The 14324-nt window shown below is 41.6% G+C and overlaps 1 protein-coding gene across 3 annotated transcripts in view; it reads left to right on the plus strand.

Moving 5' to 3' along the window:
• SLC44A1 (solute carrier family 44 member 1) overlaps positions 1–14324 on the plus strand; it is a 212851-nt gene continuing 198527 nt past the window's right edge. For all 3 annotated transcript variants that reach the window (XM_043452950.1, XM_043452948.1, XM_043452947.1), the window contains exon 1: positions 1–127. In XM_043452950.1, coding sequence (XP_043308885.1) covers positions 92–127 — 36 coding nt within the window. In that variant the 5' untranslated portion in view covers positions 1–91. The remainder of the gene's footprint in view (positions 128–14324) is intronic.

Consider the following 14324-nt stretch of genomic DNA (forward strand, 5'->3'; position numbering starts at 1 on the left):
CCCTCCCCGGGCGCCCGCCGGCTCGCATGCCGAGAGGCTCCGGGGCGTAGCTGCGCGCCCGGCGCCGCCTCCGGGCTCCTCCGGCCCCGCCATGGGCTGCTGCAGCTCCGCCTCCTCAGCCGCGCAGGTGAGGGGCTCCCGCCTCCCGGCCGCCCGCCCGGATGCCTCCCCCGCGCCGCGCGGCGGGCGCCCGCCGCCTTCCACGACCCGCGAGCTTCCCTTCAGCCCACCGTGCACTCCAGAGACGCCCCCCGCCCGCACCTCCCCCTGTCCCGCCGTTGCCCCCGCGCTGGCTCCCAGGGCAGCCGACTGGCAGGCGCCTCAGCGCGGCCCCCGGGGCGCCCCTTGCAGACTTGGCCGCCGCCTCCTAGTCACACCTGAGCGGCGCGTCCCGCCAGCCCGCAGGTAGAGGCAACAAGGACGCCTGCTCTCTGCCCCAGGTGGCACCCCCCCTTCCTTCGTCTTCCGGGCCTGCCTCCTCGCTTCCCACCTCCTTGGAGTCCGCCCGCTCCACATCTACAGACTATCCTCTGTGCTCCCTGGAGGAGTAGCTCCAGCTTGGGCTGTTCGCCCCATCTCCCACCTTATTACAGTTTCTGCTCTATTGGAGATTCTGTCCCTTTTCTCCTGCCGGCTGCCCCCGGCCCGGGTTCAAGCGTTTAAGCGGATCCCGGAGCCCTCCTACGACCCGGTTTCCCAGATTCCAGCAGCTCGCCTCCCACCCCATCCCCCCTTTGTGCCTTGACCTCAGACACCCAGGCCTCTTCGCACACCGAGGCCCCTGCGGGAGCGCGGGGACTGCGCTGGGAAGGAGATTGGGCACCTGGAGGGTGACGGGAGCGTTACGGAAACTCCCTCTTTGTTGCCAGTGTAACAGGAGGAAGAGGTGCCGAATTTAGTTTTTCTGTGGGCACACTGGCTGAGTGTTGTCGCTGAGGGCTGAGATGCAGAGATTTCTCCCAGCGTCTACCCTGCCCCCATCCAAATTTCGCTAACCTGCCTCTCTCTCTTGCCGATCGGAGCCCTTAACCTGGATAGAAATGTTTTAGACAACTGTATAAGGATCAGATGTAATAGGACTTGACTGCTGTCCGCTAATAACTGAGAGGACCTGTTTGTAAATTACCTAATTTAGTGGATTAGTGAGTGTATTTACAAATACGATAAAAAGCAATCAGGAATACTGCATCAAACTGTCTGGTGGTGGTGTATGAAAAATAGGCTCTGACAATGCCTGGGATGTAATCTCACAGTTTCATTAGCTTAGAATTTAACTATGGTCTTTGATTTGTTTGTTTTGAGGGGGAGACAAGGACTCTTGTTTTTAGAAATAAAGGGTCGTCCGTTCTTGGTGAAGAAAAACGCTAGTTTGGGGGAAAAAAATTCCTTCAGAGATCTAGCATCTGTGATAATGCCAGAAGTGTTTTGCTACTGCTAAATGACTATATATAACTCAGTTTTAAATAACCTGCATACTTGTTCTGAAAATCTGAGATCTGTCAGCAAATGACTGGAATTGCAGATGAATTGAGGACATCTATGTTTTATTAAGTATCCATCCTATTTGTCCATTTCTTTTTTGGGTGTTTGCTTACTCGTGGTTTTTTTTTTTTTTTCTTTTCCTATTAGGATCATAGTCAGGCTGATTGGTTTAGTTAGTTAAACCTTACTGTTCAGTTAGAATAACAAAGAAAAACTATAAATAGTGGTGTTAGGAGGGAGAGGTCTATAGTTTTCATATTAACAGATAAAGGTGTGGAATCACACAATTCCTTTCAACTGGTTGGAGGTTTTTGGGGAGAGAGAGGAATCTAGTTGGGTGCTGTTGGTCTAATATTTACTTAAATATTATTTTGACAAAAATGGTATCTTTGCTGTTGCGTTTCTCTGAAGAATTGGTTTACTATGTATCCTCTTTTGGACATGAAATGCCTTAGAGACAGGAAAGTATTGGATAGTTTATGGATGGCTTGTTCCATGTTTATAATCAATTAAATTTGGGAGGGATGGATGCTGGACCCGAACTCTACTTAACAGATCTTGCATTTGACTAGCTCCACATCTTACTTTTCGGAATGCTGTCACACATATTTTCCTTGTTTTTTCCTCTTCTTGCAGCCACTGTTTGCTTCATGCTGTGTTCTACAGACGAGACACACGTCATGCACCCTGAGGGGTGCGTTGTTGTTTTTTTTTTTTTTTGCCCCTGTGGTTTCCTATAGCCAATCAACAGCTGTCACATGCCCTTAAGTTCAGCTTTAGGGACTTGTAGTGTTCAGTGGAGCATTGAGGAGCAGGTTTTGTGCCAAAGAGCAGGTCATCGTTTTTTTTTCTCTCTCCCTTATTTGAGGTTTTGCATCATTCTTTATTTGTGAAATGTTATCAATCTGCTGCATTTTAATGCTCCTTTCAGGAACATCATCAGTTGGGATAATATAGTATCTATATGTGTTGTGTTGAAACCAAATAGGGATGCAGCTGCACATCTTCTCTAAATGTGAGCCTCCACATCACTGTGAACTTCTCTAAGAGGCCTGGATTGTATTCTCAGGCACAATGTTTCTTTCATCCCTTCTACTGGATTGTAAACTTCTTGAATGTGGGAACTCTCTTTGTTTTCCACATGTTTGTATTCATTGCAGTGCCTTACTATACCTTGTACATGATAGTGGCTCAGCAATAGTCAATACACAGAATACAGATGCGCAGATTGGAACATTTGGCTGGCAAGTAACATTTAATATGAATCCAGCCCTGAACCATGTGCTATTTCACTTCCATGAGCTGGTTGACTAATGTCTCCAAGCCATTCTCTTCGACGTTCAAATTTGAACTGTTTTAAGTTAAAATTCACTTGCCTTTCCACATTCCATCCTATTCTTTCAATAGGACTGTCAGTTTGCAAAATTGAGCAGGTTTTTTCTTTGCTACTGGTGCTCAGTGCTTATGTTTTAGTTGGAGCAGTGGCTAAAACGTCTTAAAGGAGCTTGTCTGCAAACTCTAATGATAACCTGCACAGCACATCAAAACAAACATGCTTTGGGGTAATCTGCAGTTCAGCTTAGCTTTTCTCAGGGGTATCGTCAGCAACTTTAAAGCCCTGGCAGGTTTTATCATTGTAAATGTAGTGTGTTTCCTCTTTGTAGTAGGGATTCACTTTTGAAATATATATAATTTATTTTCCCTCATAGTCTCTTGCCTATATTGTAGACTCTCATAAAAGAGTTATTGTCTTCCAAACTGTTTCATCTCTTGTAGTCTATTCAGTTATTATTTTCATTTTCTTGGCAGTGTCTGAATATCATAATTTGTCTTCAAAATAATTATCCTGTTTTTGGATTTAGCTAAAGTGTCACATTCTATACCTACTTGCATTTCATTGTTTAAGGAGGAAATTATTGGCAAAATTATTTGTACTGTATCAGATATGTGTATCTAAGAACCTTAAGAGCTCTTAGAAATGTTTATAGAACTCTTAATTATGTTTTGTTTTCTTATTAGTGACCACTGCAGGTTACTTGCTAATACTAGTAGTTGCTCAAGACAAGCCAGTACATGATAGCCTTTGCCTAAAAATCTCTTTGAAGGGAACATAAAAGTGAGATAGTCTTGAGTTTCTTTTTACAGCACTAATCCTCCCTAAGACTCTTAAAATTTATTCCCAACTCTCCATAATTCGTTTGTTCTGTTATAACCTGACATAATTTCTATTCTTGTAATGTTAAACTTCAAAGTTCACTTGTAAATCTTCAGATTTATGAAATGTTCTTTCCCATTGACAAACCAGTTTGAATGAAGGAGGCTTTTGAAAGATTACTTAGCGAATTGTCAAAAGTCTTTGTCGTTAATGGCTAGATCATTATTTCTCACAGTAGTGCTTTGGAAGTCAGGAGATTTTGCAAGTGCTCTGAAGTTCTGTGTCCTTTGGTTCTAACCTTAGAAATTGTGAGAGGGATGGAGGATAATCTTTCTTGTTGAACAAACTGCCTCTTCTGTCTGTTGGAGAGGTTATTCTTGTCTCTGGTCTTGTCCCATGTCGTCAAATTGAGAGCTCCATATTTAACTGTGTTTTTCTAGCTCTCGTATCTTGTCTTAGGATGAAATGAAAAATGAGAAACAATCTAGTGGTTCATAAACACTGGTTAACTTTTAAGAATGTTAACTGTTCTTTAAAAGAATTTTAATAGTAACTGTAGTCTCCTGCTTTGTGGAATTTGAAGTCAGAGGTTAAAAATGAAAATTGAAGAGTAGTGGGAATTACCAACAGAGACTAAGTTATTCTATTAAAATGTGCCCAACAAAATACACCTGTTCTAACTGAAACAAAAAAAACCATAGCATGAAGACTGTTTTTGTCTTCTGAATCCTGTGCTGTTAGCATGTGCTGTGCCTAGTTGCTCAGTCGTGTCGGACTCTCTGCGACCCTGTGGGCTATAGCCCACCAGACTCCTCTGTCCATGGGAGTCTCCAGGCAAGAATACTGGAGTGGGTTGCCATGCCCTCCTCCAGGGGATCTTCCCAACCCAGGGGTCAAACCCAGGTCTCCCACATTGCAGGCGGATTCTTTACCATCTGAGCCACCAGGGATGCCCAAGCATAGAAGATCCATTCCTTAAAATACATAAATCAATGTTAATATTAAAATTGGCTGGAAAGTAATGTAAAAATGATGAGACTTTTTGTATAGCTATTTTTCACAGCCCTTTTCACATTTCAACTCCTCCAGTAATTCTGAAGCCGACTTTACTTCCATTTACAGCTGAGGAAGTTGAGAGTTGGATGTTAGTTGAGACTTGGCTGCAGTCTCTGAGCTACTAAGGGATCAGTCCAAACTTTACCCTTGTCTTGAATCTGAGACCTGTGCTTCTGTTTCTGTGTTCACATATATGCTTCCCATATCTTAAATTGCAGTTCATTTTATCTTTAGAAAAGGTCCACTCAATAACATTTTGAAATAGGAATGTGCAAGTTCAAGTCATGCCATTTTGAACTTGCTGGAGTTACTAGATAGGGAACAATATGATATAATAAGCAAAACTAGTCCAGTTAGAAAGTTTCCAGTCTTAACAAATACTATCAAATACCATTTGATGTGTTAATCCTATCATTTAGAAATGTTATTGGCTTGGAGGATATTTATATTCTATATTATTGCTACTCCTGGTAATTGGTTAGTAAATGTTATGGAAAACCCCAAACAAACTTTCTGGCCAACTCAATATTTAGCCATCTCCTTTCTCCCCAACCCCTTCCTGTAGAGGGAGGAATTATTTCAGTTTCATAACTTTGACTCAGATTTTTGGGGCTCTCAGGACTATTAGAGACAAACTAGAACTACTTACTATCTTTTCTATTGAACTAAACTGGAATGTAGAGATAGGAAGTCTGAGGTTGGAAAGATACATTATGAGGTAACTCAGACTAGAAACCTGCTTAGTCACTCTCTATCTCTATCTTTTTTATTTTTTTTTTTTGACCTCTCCAGGAGGCATGTGGAATCTTAGTTTCCCAGATCCCTGATCTTAGACCAGGGATCAAACCTACACCCCTTGGAATGGAAGTGCAGAGTCTTAACCCACTGGACCGTGAGGGAACTCCTGAAACCCACTTAGTCTCTTAATCTTTCTGTAGTTACCATTAATCCTTAATGTCTTAAGTCTTATCTTTGCAATCTTGACACCACATTGGAAGCACTTGGTGAAGTGAAGTTGCTCAGTCGTGTCTGACTGTTGTCAACCCCATGGACTGTAGCCTACCAGGCTCCTCCCTCCATGGGATTCTCCAGGCAAGAGTACTGGAGTGGGTTGCCATTTTGAAACACTTAGGAGGTTAAAAAACAACAACAACAAAAAACACCACACGATTCCTGGGTCCTCCTTTCAGAGATTCTGATTTCCTTGGTCCAGGGGTACTACCTGGGCCTCAAAAAGTTTTAAAGTTGCCCTGATGATTTTCATGCTTTGCCAAGGTTGAAAACCACTCTTACATACCCTTTCTGTGATAATTCCATCTCCTTCTATGGTTTTAGTTACAACCCATTTGCCCACAGTTCTCAAACTAAATTACTGAACTGAAACCAACTTTATCCTGGCTTCAAAACTATATATCCACTGATTCCTTAGCTCCTCCACTAGAATGTCTTGTAGGCACCTCAAACTCAGTGTGTGAAAACTAAACTCAAAGTATGTAGACACAGATACACACATCTTTTTCAGCATCTTTGGTTCACTGAATGACACCAGTATCATGGTATGGAAACTGGAAACCTGAGACTTGTGGGAAACCTGCTTCTCGTTATTCCACATCTAGTCGCCATGTCTTGTCTCTTTTACCTTCTGAATTCCACTACAAGTCCCCCAATCTAAGTGTCTGTCATCTCTGGCCAGAACTTTGCTTCTAGGTTACCCAGTATTCATTCATGCTTCCTTCCGATTTTTCTCCACACTGCAGTCCTACTGATCACTTTAAACAATCGAAAGCTGTGTGGGGATTGTGTCCTCCACCTACCTGAAACCCTTTAATGGTTTCTGATTACTCTTAAGACAGAGACCAGAATCAGCTGGAACTAGCCAGCAGTGCTGTGTGGCCTGGTCTGTACCTCTCTCCAGCGTCGCTGTCAACTCCTACCGTGTTTCTCCTTAATCTTTGTAATCCAGCCTCACAGATTCTTCAGTAGACTTTGTTTTTCTTTTAGGGCTTTGCACATGCTTTTCACTTGTCTGGGAGGCTCTTTGCTTTTCTCCCTAGTCTTTGGCTGACTGATACTTACCCTTCAAGTTTCAGCCTCAGAGTCTCTTGTTGGGAAAAGACTTCCTTGATCCTTCAAACTAGGCCATGTCTCCTCATTAAGTTCTTAACAGCCTTATATATTTTACCTATGAACACCTAAAGCAATACATAATTATATGGTTAATATCTAGTCCAGGAGTTGGCAAAACTGCAGCCCATGTGCCAAATCTTTGTATGGCTTGCAAGCTAATAATGCTAAAAGTGGTATCTGTGTATATTCAGATGGGTGAAAAAAGTTAACCATCTTTGCATGAGAAATTATTTCGTAAAAATTATATAACTGAATTTCATTGTCCACAAATAAGGTTTTATTGATGCAGCCACACTCATTCATTTATACAGTGTCTATAGCTGCTCTTATGTTACAGTGGCAGAGTTGAGTGGTTAGTTGTGACAGAGACCTTGTGGCCTGCAAGTGTAAATATTTATTCTGTGGCTCTATGGGGAAAATGTTCGCTGACCTCTGGTCTAGACTGAGCTGATGAGGAGAGGGACCACGTATGCTTTGTTCATTGCTGACATTCTCTGTGCTTAGCTGGTACCTGGTACATGATAGGTGCTTGTGAAATTTGAACTTTGAAATTTGAGGAGATTTGAACAAATTTTCTTTCCTTTCATGGTTGGATGTGTATGAGCTCCAACCTTAGTAACTCTGATGTTTTAAAATTTAATATAAAAATTTTTTAAGGGGACAAATTCTTTCTTTCTGACCTTGCCACATGGCTTGCGGGATCCTAGTTCTCCAACCAGGAATTGAACCCAGACCCTGGCAGTAAAAGCACTGACTCCTAAGTACTGAAACATCAGGGAATTCCCTAAAAGGACAACTACTTTCGAAGAAGATGCTCAACAGAAGTCTTAGCAGCTGTCTTAAGCAGCTTGTCTGTTGCAGGTATACATCTCATGTGTGAAGCAAGTGTATTTGTAAAGGTGTGAGTTAGGAGGTGAGTTGTTGATGGACAGGGAAGCCTGGCGTGCTGCAGTCCAGGGGGCCACACGACTGAGTGACTGAACTGAACTGAAGTTAAGCGGTGTTAGTCTTTTCCCCTTTGTGGACTCCTTTCTGATTTCATATCAGCTGTTAAATAAGATTTACGTTTAAACTTTTGGCTGATAAATTGCTGGAATTTTTTGCTGTGTGTGTGAAAATGATATTACTACAGTATCCCATAACTAAATACTTAGACATCTATCTAGTAAGGAAACTCTTAAAAGCTATTTTTATCCTTATTTTTGAGGTTGTGAGATATTCTGTAAATTGTTGAACAGAAGTGTTTGATTTCTGGATACATTATAATGTAAAATAAGGAAAACAGCAAAAAGATGGAAAAATTGAAAATACATGTTTACTTTGAGATACTCAAGTAGCAGGGAAGATATTAAAGTGTCTTCCTTTTTTTGGTAGCATTATGATAATGGTAATGATAACAATCACGATCTTGTAAGATTTTTCATTATGAATCACTTAAGAATGATTCAGCTTTAAGAAATGAAAAACCATAAATCTAGATAGGTAAACATTAAGGGAAACTTATCTCTTACAAGTTGAGAGGTGGGCTGGCTTCCAGCTGGGTTAGTTCTTTGGCTTGATGACATAACGTCCACAAGGACCTGAGTTCTCTCTCTTTTTGTCATTTATGGAAGGTACATTTCCCTCATTTAGCTCCCCTTGTGATCCCAAGATGGATGTGACTCTTTTGGAAGACTCGTGTATGCTGAGCTGACAACTTCCAGTGGTTTTTCTTTCAACAGGAGTTAGGGAGGGCTGTATACTCATCTTTAAACAATCTGTAGCAAGGGGGAGGCACGACTGTGGTGACTGGTTTAGGCTAACCAGGATTTCCCTCTGAGTCAAGTAGAGGGTGAAGCAACACCAGAATAAAATTAGGACACCGCCAGTCAGGCTGGGAGGACTGGGGAGAATGGTGACTGGGTAGGCAGAAACTGATATCTGCTATATAGTTTTGCTGATTTCCTCTGCCTATAAAATAGTGTTTCATAATATTTTGCTTATAGCTCCGCTATGAAACTTCACAGTTGCTAGTCAAAAGTCACACAGTCATCTTTCTATTTCCTCAGTAATACTGCTCTGTGCGTGCTAAGTCGCTTCAGTCGTGTCCACTTTGTGACCCTATGGACTGCAGCCCGCCAGGCTCCTCTGTCCATGAGATTCTCTGGGCAAGAACACTGGAGTGGGTTGCTGTGCCCTTCTCCAGGGGGTCTTCCCCACCCAGGGACTGAATCCATGTTGCTTATGTCTCCTGCACGGCCAGGCGTGTTCTTCACCACTAGTGCCACCTAGCCACTGCCTAAGCCCCATCTTTCTCTTTTTCCCACCCCAGCTGCTGCTTTCCTGTTATGAGGCAAGCATAGCTTCTGGATAAAGAAGAGCATTTAAGGTTGGAATAATGGTTAAATAGCTAATCAGAATTCCCACAACCAGTGGGCACCAAGAGAACCTTGGTGTTACTATAACCTTTTCCCTTTCAAGCTTTCTGTTTCCTTTTCTGCCCCTTCTTACTTCTGTATGTGTTTATCTCTGTCTGATTAGTCCTCATTTTTTCTTTCTTTTCCCTTTCTTTCCCCTAAAGTTTTCTTTTTCCTTCCCTTTCTTTCTACCCCTATCTGATGGACTTAAGGAGCTACAATACTGAGTGGAATATACTAGAATAGAAAAGTAGAAAGAGAGTGTCCTTTTTTCCCCCCTCCTGTTTAATTTTGGGTATTTTTGTTTTTTGGTAAAGCAATAGTAAGACTGAAGATTCACATCATAATTTAGAGTATCTCTATGATACAAAGAGCTCTTATGGTATAAAAATTGCATCTTTGCAACAAATAGCTAGTTTACAGAAGGAGAATTAGTAAACTAATATGTAAATATGTTCAGTCTTGCTAATAAGTCAAATTAAGGGCACATAGATACCCTTTTCATCTGTACCTTTGGTAAAAGTTAACAGAATAATATTAATTGCGCATGTGGTTTTGACTCAAGTATACTTTATTGATTTGCTGAATAACTGGTTTGACCCTCTTGGGACACTGTTTGATGACATATATTGAAGGCCATAAAAAATTTGACACCCTTTAATTTAGTAATCCAAGAGTATAGTAAATGCTAGATGCCAGGATCTTTACATGTGGCATTATTTATAATAGCAAAAATAGTTTACTTTTAGACATACATATTTTAAAAATTTATTTTATTATTATTATCATTTTGGCTGTGCTGGGTCTTTGTTGCTTTTCTCCAACTGTGGCGAATGGGGGCTCCTCTCTAGTTGCAGTGTGCAGGCTCCTCATTGCAGTGGTTTCTCTCATTGCAGAGCACAGGCTCTGGGGTGTGCATGCTTCGGTAGTCGTGGCTTGATGTCTCTGGGGCACAGGCTCAGTAGTTGGGGCCCACAGGGCTCCGTTGCTTCAAGGCGTGTGGGATTTTCCCAGATCAGCGATCGAACCTGTGCCTCCTGCGTTGGCAGGCGGATTCTTTACCCCTGGGCTACCAGGAAAGCCCAACATAATGTTGTTGATGTAAAATTTTCTTAATATAAAATTCAGTTGAATTTAGTCTGTTATATGTGTCTCACTTCACCATCCCCACCGAAATGATCGTCTCTTAATGGACAAGTAGCCTTTTGCCATACCTTCCCTAAGTTCTTCCCCTACTGCTGTCTAAAGGGCCATTGGAACCTGAGAATTAAACACTGTTATGTACTGGCGGGAGTATGGGCTGTATAGCCAGACTATGGGTTTAAAGCTCGGCTCTGTCACCAAGTGAGTTATTTGGGCCAAATTCTTTAACATTTTTGTGTCTCATTTTCCCCAGGTATAAAATGGGAATAATGATAAAACCTGTCTTACAGGCTTGTAGCAAACTGAACAATGTTTGAAAATATCTTATGATACAAATGTAAACTAAGTCTTTCAGGTGCTCTATCCATTAATACTACCCTAAAACAATCCTGTATCTGACTTTTCGAAAAGGGACCCAAACTTTCAAAATACTAAAATTGTGTCTAGGAGATGAGTATTAAGGGCGCAGTGAACAGCACTGAGGAGAGGTTAAATTGGGTGTGGTTAAGGGTTCAGGGGTTGGAGAAGTCAGGAAAGAATAGACTAGATGGAGAGTGGGCTTCCTGAAAATCACCCTTGATTTCTCTTTTAAGGATGGGTTTAGAAAGAGTGGGAGGATAGACAGATATTAGTACAAAGCAGGGACAAGAAAGGACATTTCAATAAAAGGAACAGCTTGAACAAAGGTACAGCAGCCTTTAACTGTCAGTTTGGAAAGGGGACCTGGCCAGGATAGAAAGAGTGTTACATGTAGGGAAGACTCTACTGTTCGAAGGAGAGAGAAATGGCAGTCATGAAGGGTTTTTCGGAGTGACTTAAGGAAGAATAATCTGAGCCTTGCCTGTGCTTGAAGTGAGAGAAGGGGAAACAGAGGCCACCCTGGAAGCCGTTCAGTAACTTGAACCAACAGTGTAAATGGGGAACAGAGAGACATTACACAATTGAAATAGGACAGATTTTCCTGACTTAACCTGGATATGTGGGATAAAGGAGAGGGATAAAACCAGTTTAGAACACTGCATAATGGAAGAAGGGTATTATAATTGATAGACAAGGGAGTTGAGATGGAGACTAGAATATGGGGAGGGGAAGATGAATTTAATTTTGTGTGAACTGAGATTGAGAGGATAGTAATACCTCCATGTAGCAGTTTCCCATAGGCAACAGAATATCTCGAATTGGATTTCAGAAAATGTTCTAAGTCATGTGCATAAAGGAGATGCTGTAAGGATGGGTGGTCTCCCAGGGGAAAGCAACGGCATGGAATATGAGAGTAGACCTCTGGGTTTTCCCTGCTTCCAGTCCTTAGTTGTCTGCTGTCATATAATAAATTTCACTATATTTTTGCAACTCAGAGATGAGTGTCAGTTTTAGCCCCATTTTACATATTAGGAAACTGAGGCTCCATTTGCAACAACATGGATGGACACAGATTATCATGTTAGGTGAAGTAAGTCAGAACAGAGAATGACAAATATGATACTACTTATATGTGGAATCTAAAAAATGATACAAATGAACTTATTTACAAACCAGAACAGAAATAGAAAACAAAACTAATGGTTACCAAAAGAGAAAGGTAGGGGGATAAATTAAGAGTTTGGGATTAATGTGTACACACTGCTATATATAAAATAGATTAATGACCTCCTGTATAGCAGAGGGAGCTATATTCAGTATCTCTCAATAATTTATAATGGAAAAGAATCAGAAAAAGAATATATGTATATTCTGAAGCACTTCTCTGTACATCTGAAACTAACACAACATTATAAATCAACTATAATCTTAAAAAAAAAGAGGGAGAGAGAAACTGAGGCTCAGAAAGTTTAGGCAGCTTGTCCAAGGTCCCTGAAGGCGTGTAAAGGCTGGGGTGGTTCAAAGCCTGTGCATTTCCTACTGCACTGCATTCTCTTCCATCTGTTGTACTGAGGACTATATTTAAATAGTATATTAAATGTAGCTTAGGTATCAGTTTTTCTTCCCTAAAATTCAGAGATTGTACTGTTTACTCTGGCTTTAAAGTGTGTGTGTGGCAGGGCGGGGGCGGGGGGGCGGTGAGGAGGAGGAGAGGGGTGTTGGTTTTCAGTCACTGCACCCTAAACTAGAGGTCAGACTGTGACAGTTTGCCTTCAAGTCTATGTAAGTGGTGGTTATAAACTTCAGACTCCGGGGACCTTTGCATTTCCTCCTGGGCCCTTCTGCATTCTCTAAGAGCAAGTCTATCATGGCAGTATATTTACTAAATGTGACTACAATTGTGTCCTTTTCTCATAACTCAGATTCTCAAAAATACAGTTTTAATAAGGAATAGATATGTCTATACATATATTGTTGTTGTTGTTCAGTCCCCAAGTTGCGTTCGACTCTTTGCAACCCCATGGACTACAGCACGCCAGGCTTCCCTGTCCCTCACTGTCTCCTGAAGTTTGCCCAAGTTCATGTCCATTGAATCGGTGATGATATCCAACCATTTCATCCTCTGTCACCCTCTTCTTCTGCCTTCAATCTTTCCCAGCATCAGGGTCTTTTCCAATGAGTTGGCTCTTTGCATCGCGTGGTCAGAGTATTGGAGCTTCAGCCTCAGTCCTTCCAATGAATATTCAGGGATGATTTCCTTTAAGATTGACTGGTTTGATCTCCAAGGGACTCTCAAGAGTCTTCTCCAACATCACATTTCGAAAGCATCTATATATAGTCTATATATAGTCTTGGTAGATCCATCGCCTTCGGAAGGGTTAATGTATTTAATTAATTAATTAAATTGATACTATTTAATATCAAGTATCAAAAAGGCTCAGGAGAGCAGTAAGAAAGGAGGTGAAGAAAATGGCCATGGTGAAGTTGAAAACTATGGCACAAGTGATTTGCATGCACATAAAGATCAAGTTACCAGGGCAGAGATTTTTTTTGCCTCTAGAGCGAAAGCTGGAGTTTGTTTTTTAAACTAAACTTCAGTTTAAAACCTCAGTTTTTTCCAAATGGATTTTGAAATATTGCACGTGATTTTGTCTGTTCATAGATTCTAAAAACATCACGTGTTGGAAAACAGTCTGAAAACATCAAGTTGTAAAGCCTAATATATTAAATATATTTTGAAACTAGCCTTGCTTTTACGTCAAGAAAAACATTTGGAATAGACATTGGTGGTTGAAGCAGATTTCAGTTATGAAGATATGGGAATAGCATTTTAATAAGATACTTCATTTTAAAATTGAATGCAATTCTAGTTTTGGTAATAATGTTTTAAAGGTTTATAGTTTAATCTGAGAAAGTAATCCTGGACCAAGTGGAAACACATGATTCTGTTGAGGTAGTGACAAGCACACAGAGTAGGAAGCCCCCAGAGGGGACGTACCTCCCCGTGACCTGCTGCTCACCAGGCCCTGCTGTGGGCAGTGCTGCATATGCCCTCCATGTAAGGATACAAATGTTACTTACGTAAGAATACTGTAGGCAGTGTTTCCCCAAGTATGTGCTCCCATAGCGCCAGGGCTGCAACGTGGTCTTCTGAGAAAGGATTCTGAGGTCAGAAAAGCTTGTAGGGTTCTTGCTCATTCCATACCCCACACCCATTTGTGGAGCCACGTCAGCATGGTGCTCGTGTCCAACTCTTGTGACCCCATGGACTGTAGGCTTCCAGGTTCCTCTGTCCATGGGATTCTCCAGACGAGAATACTGGAGTGGGTTGCCATTTCCTTCTCCACCACATCAGCATATCAGTCTGTTAAAGGCTCGCTGCCCCACAATCCACATCCCCACACCAGAAACCAGTCTAACTTGGCTTAACTGGCCTCCAGTTCATTTGTCCCTAACATTTCTTTCTTTTTTTTTCTTTGCATCTTGAGGAACTCTTCTCCTACAGGACATACTTTGAGAAACAGTGCTTGAAATATTCCTTCTCCGTTTCTTTAAGTGAGCGTGGTAGCAGGAATGTTCTTGATCAAGCAACCCTTAGTCCGGAA

The sequence above is a fragment of the Cervus canadensis genome, chromosome 30 (assembly GCF_019320065.1).
Source record: "Cervus canadensis isolate Bull #8, Minnesota chromosome 30, ASM1932006v1, whole genome shotgun sequence".
In the NCBI taxonomy this organism is placed as follows: Eukaryota; Metazoa; Chordata; class Mammalia; order Artiodactyla; family Cervidae; genus Cervus; species Cervus canadensis.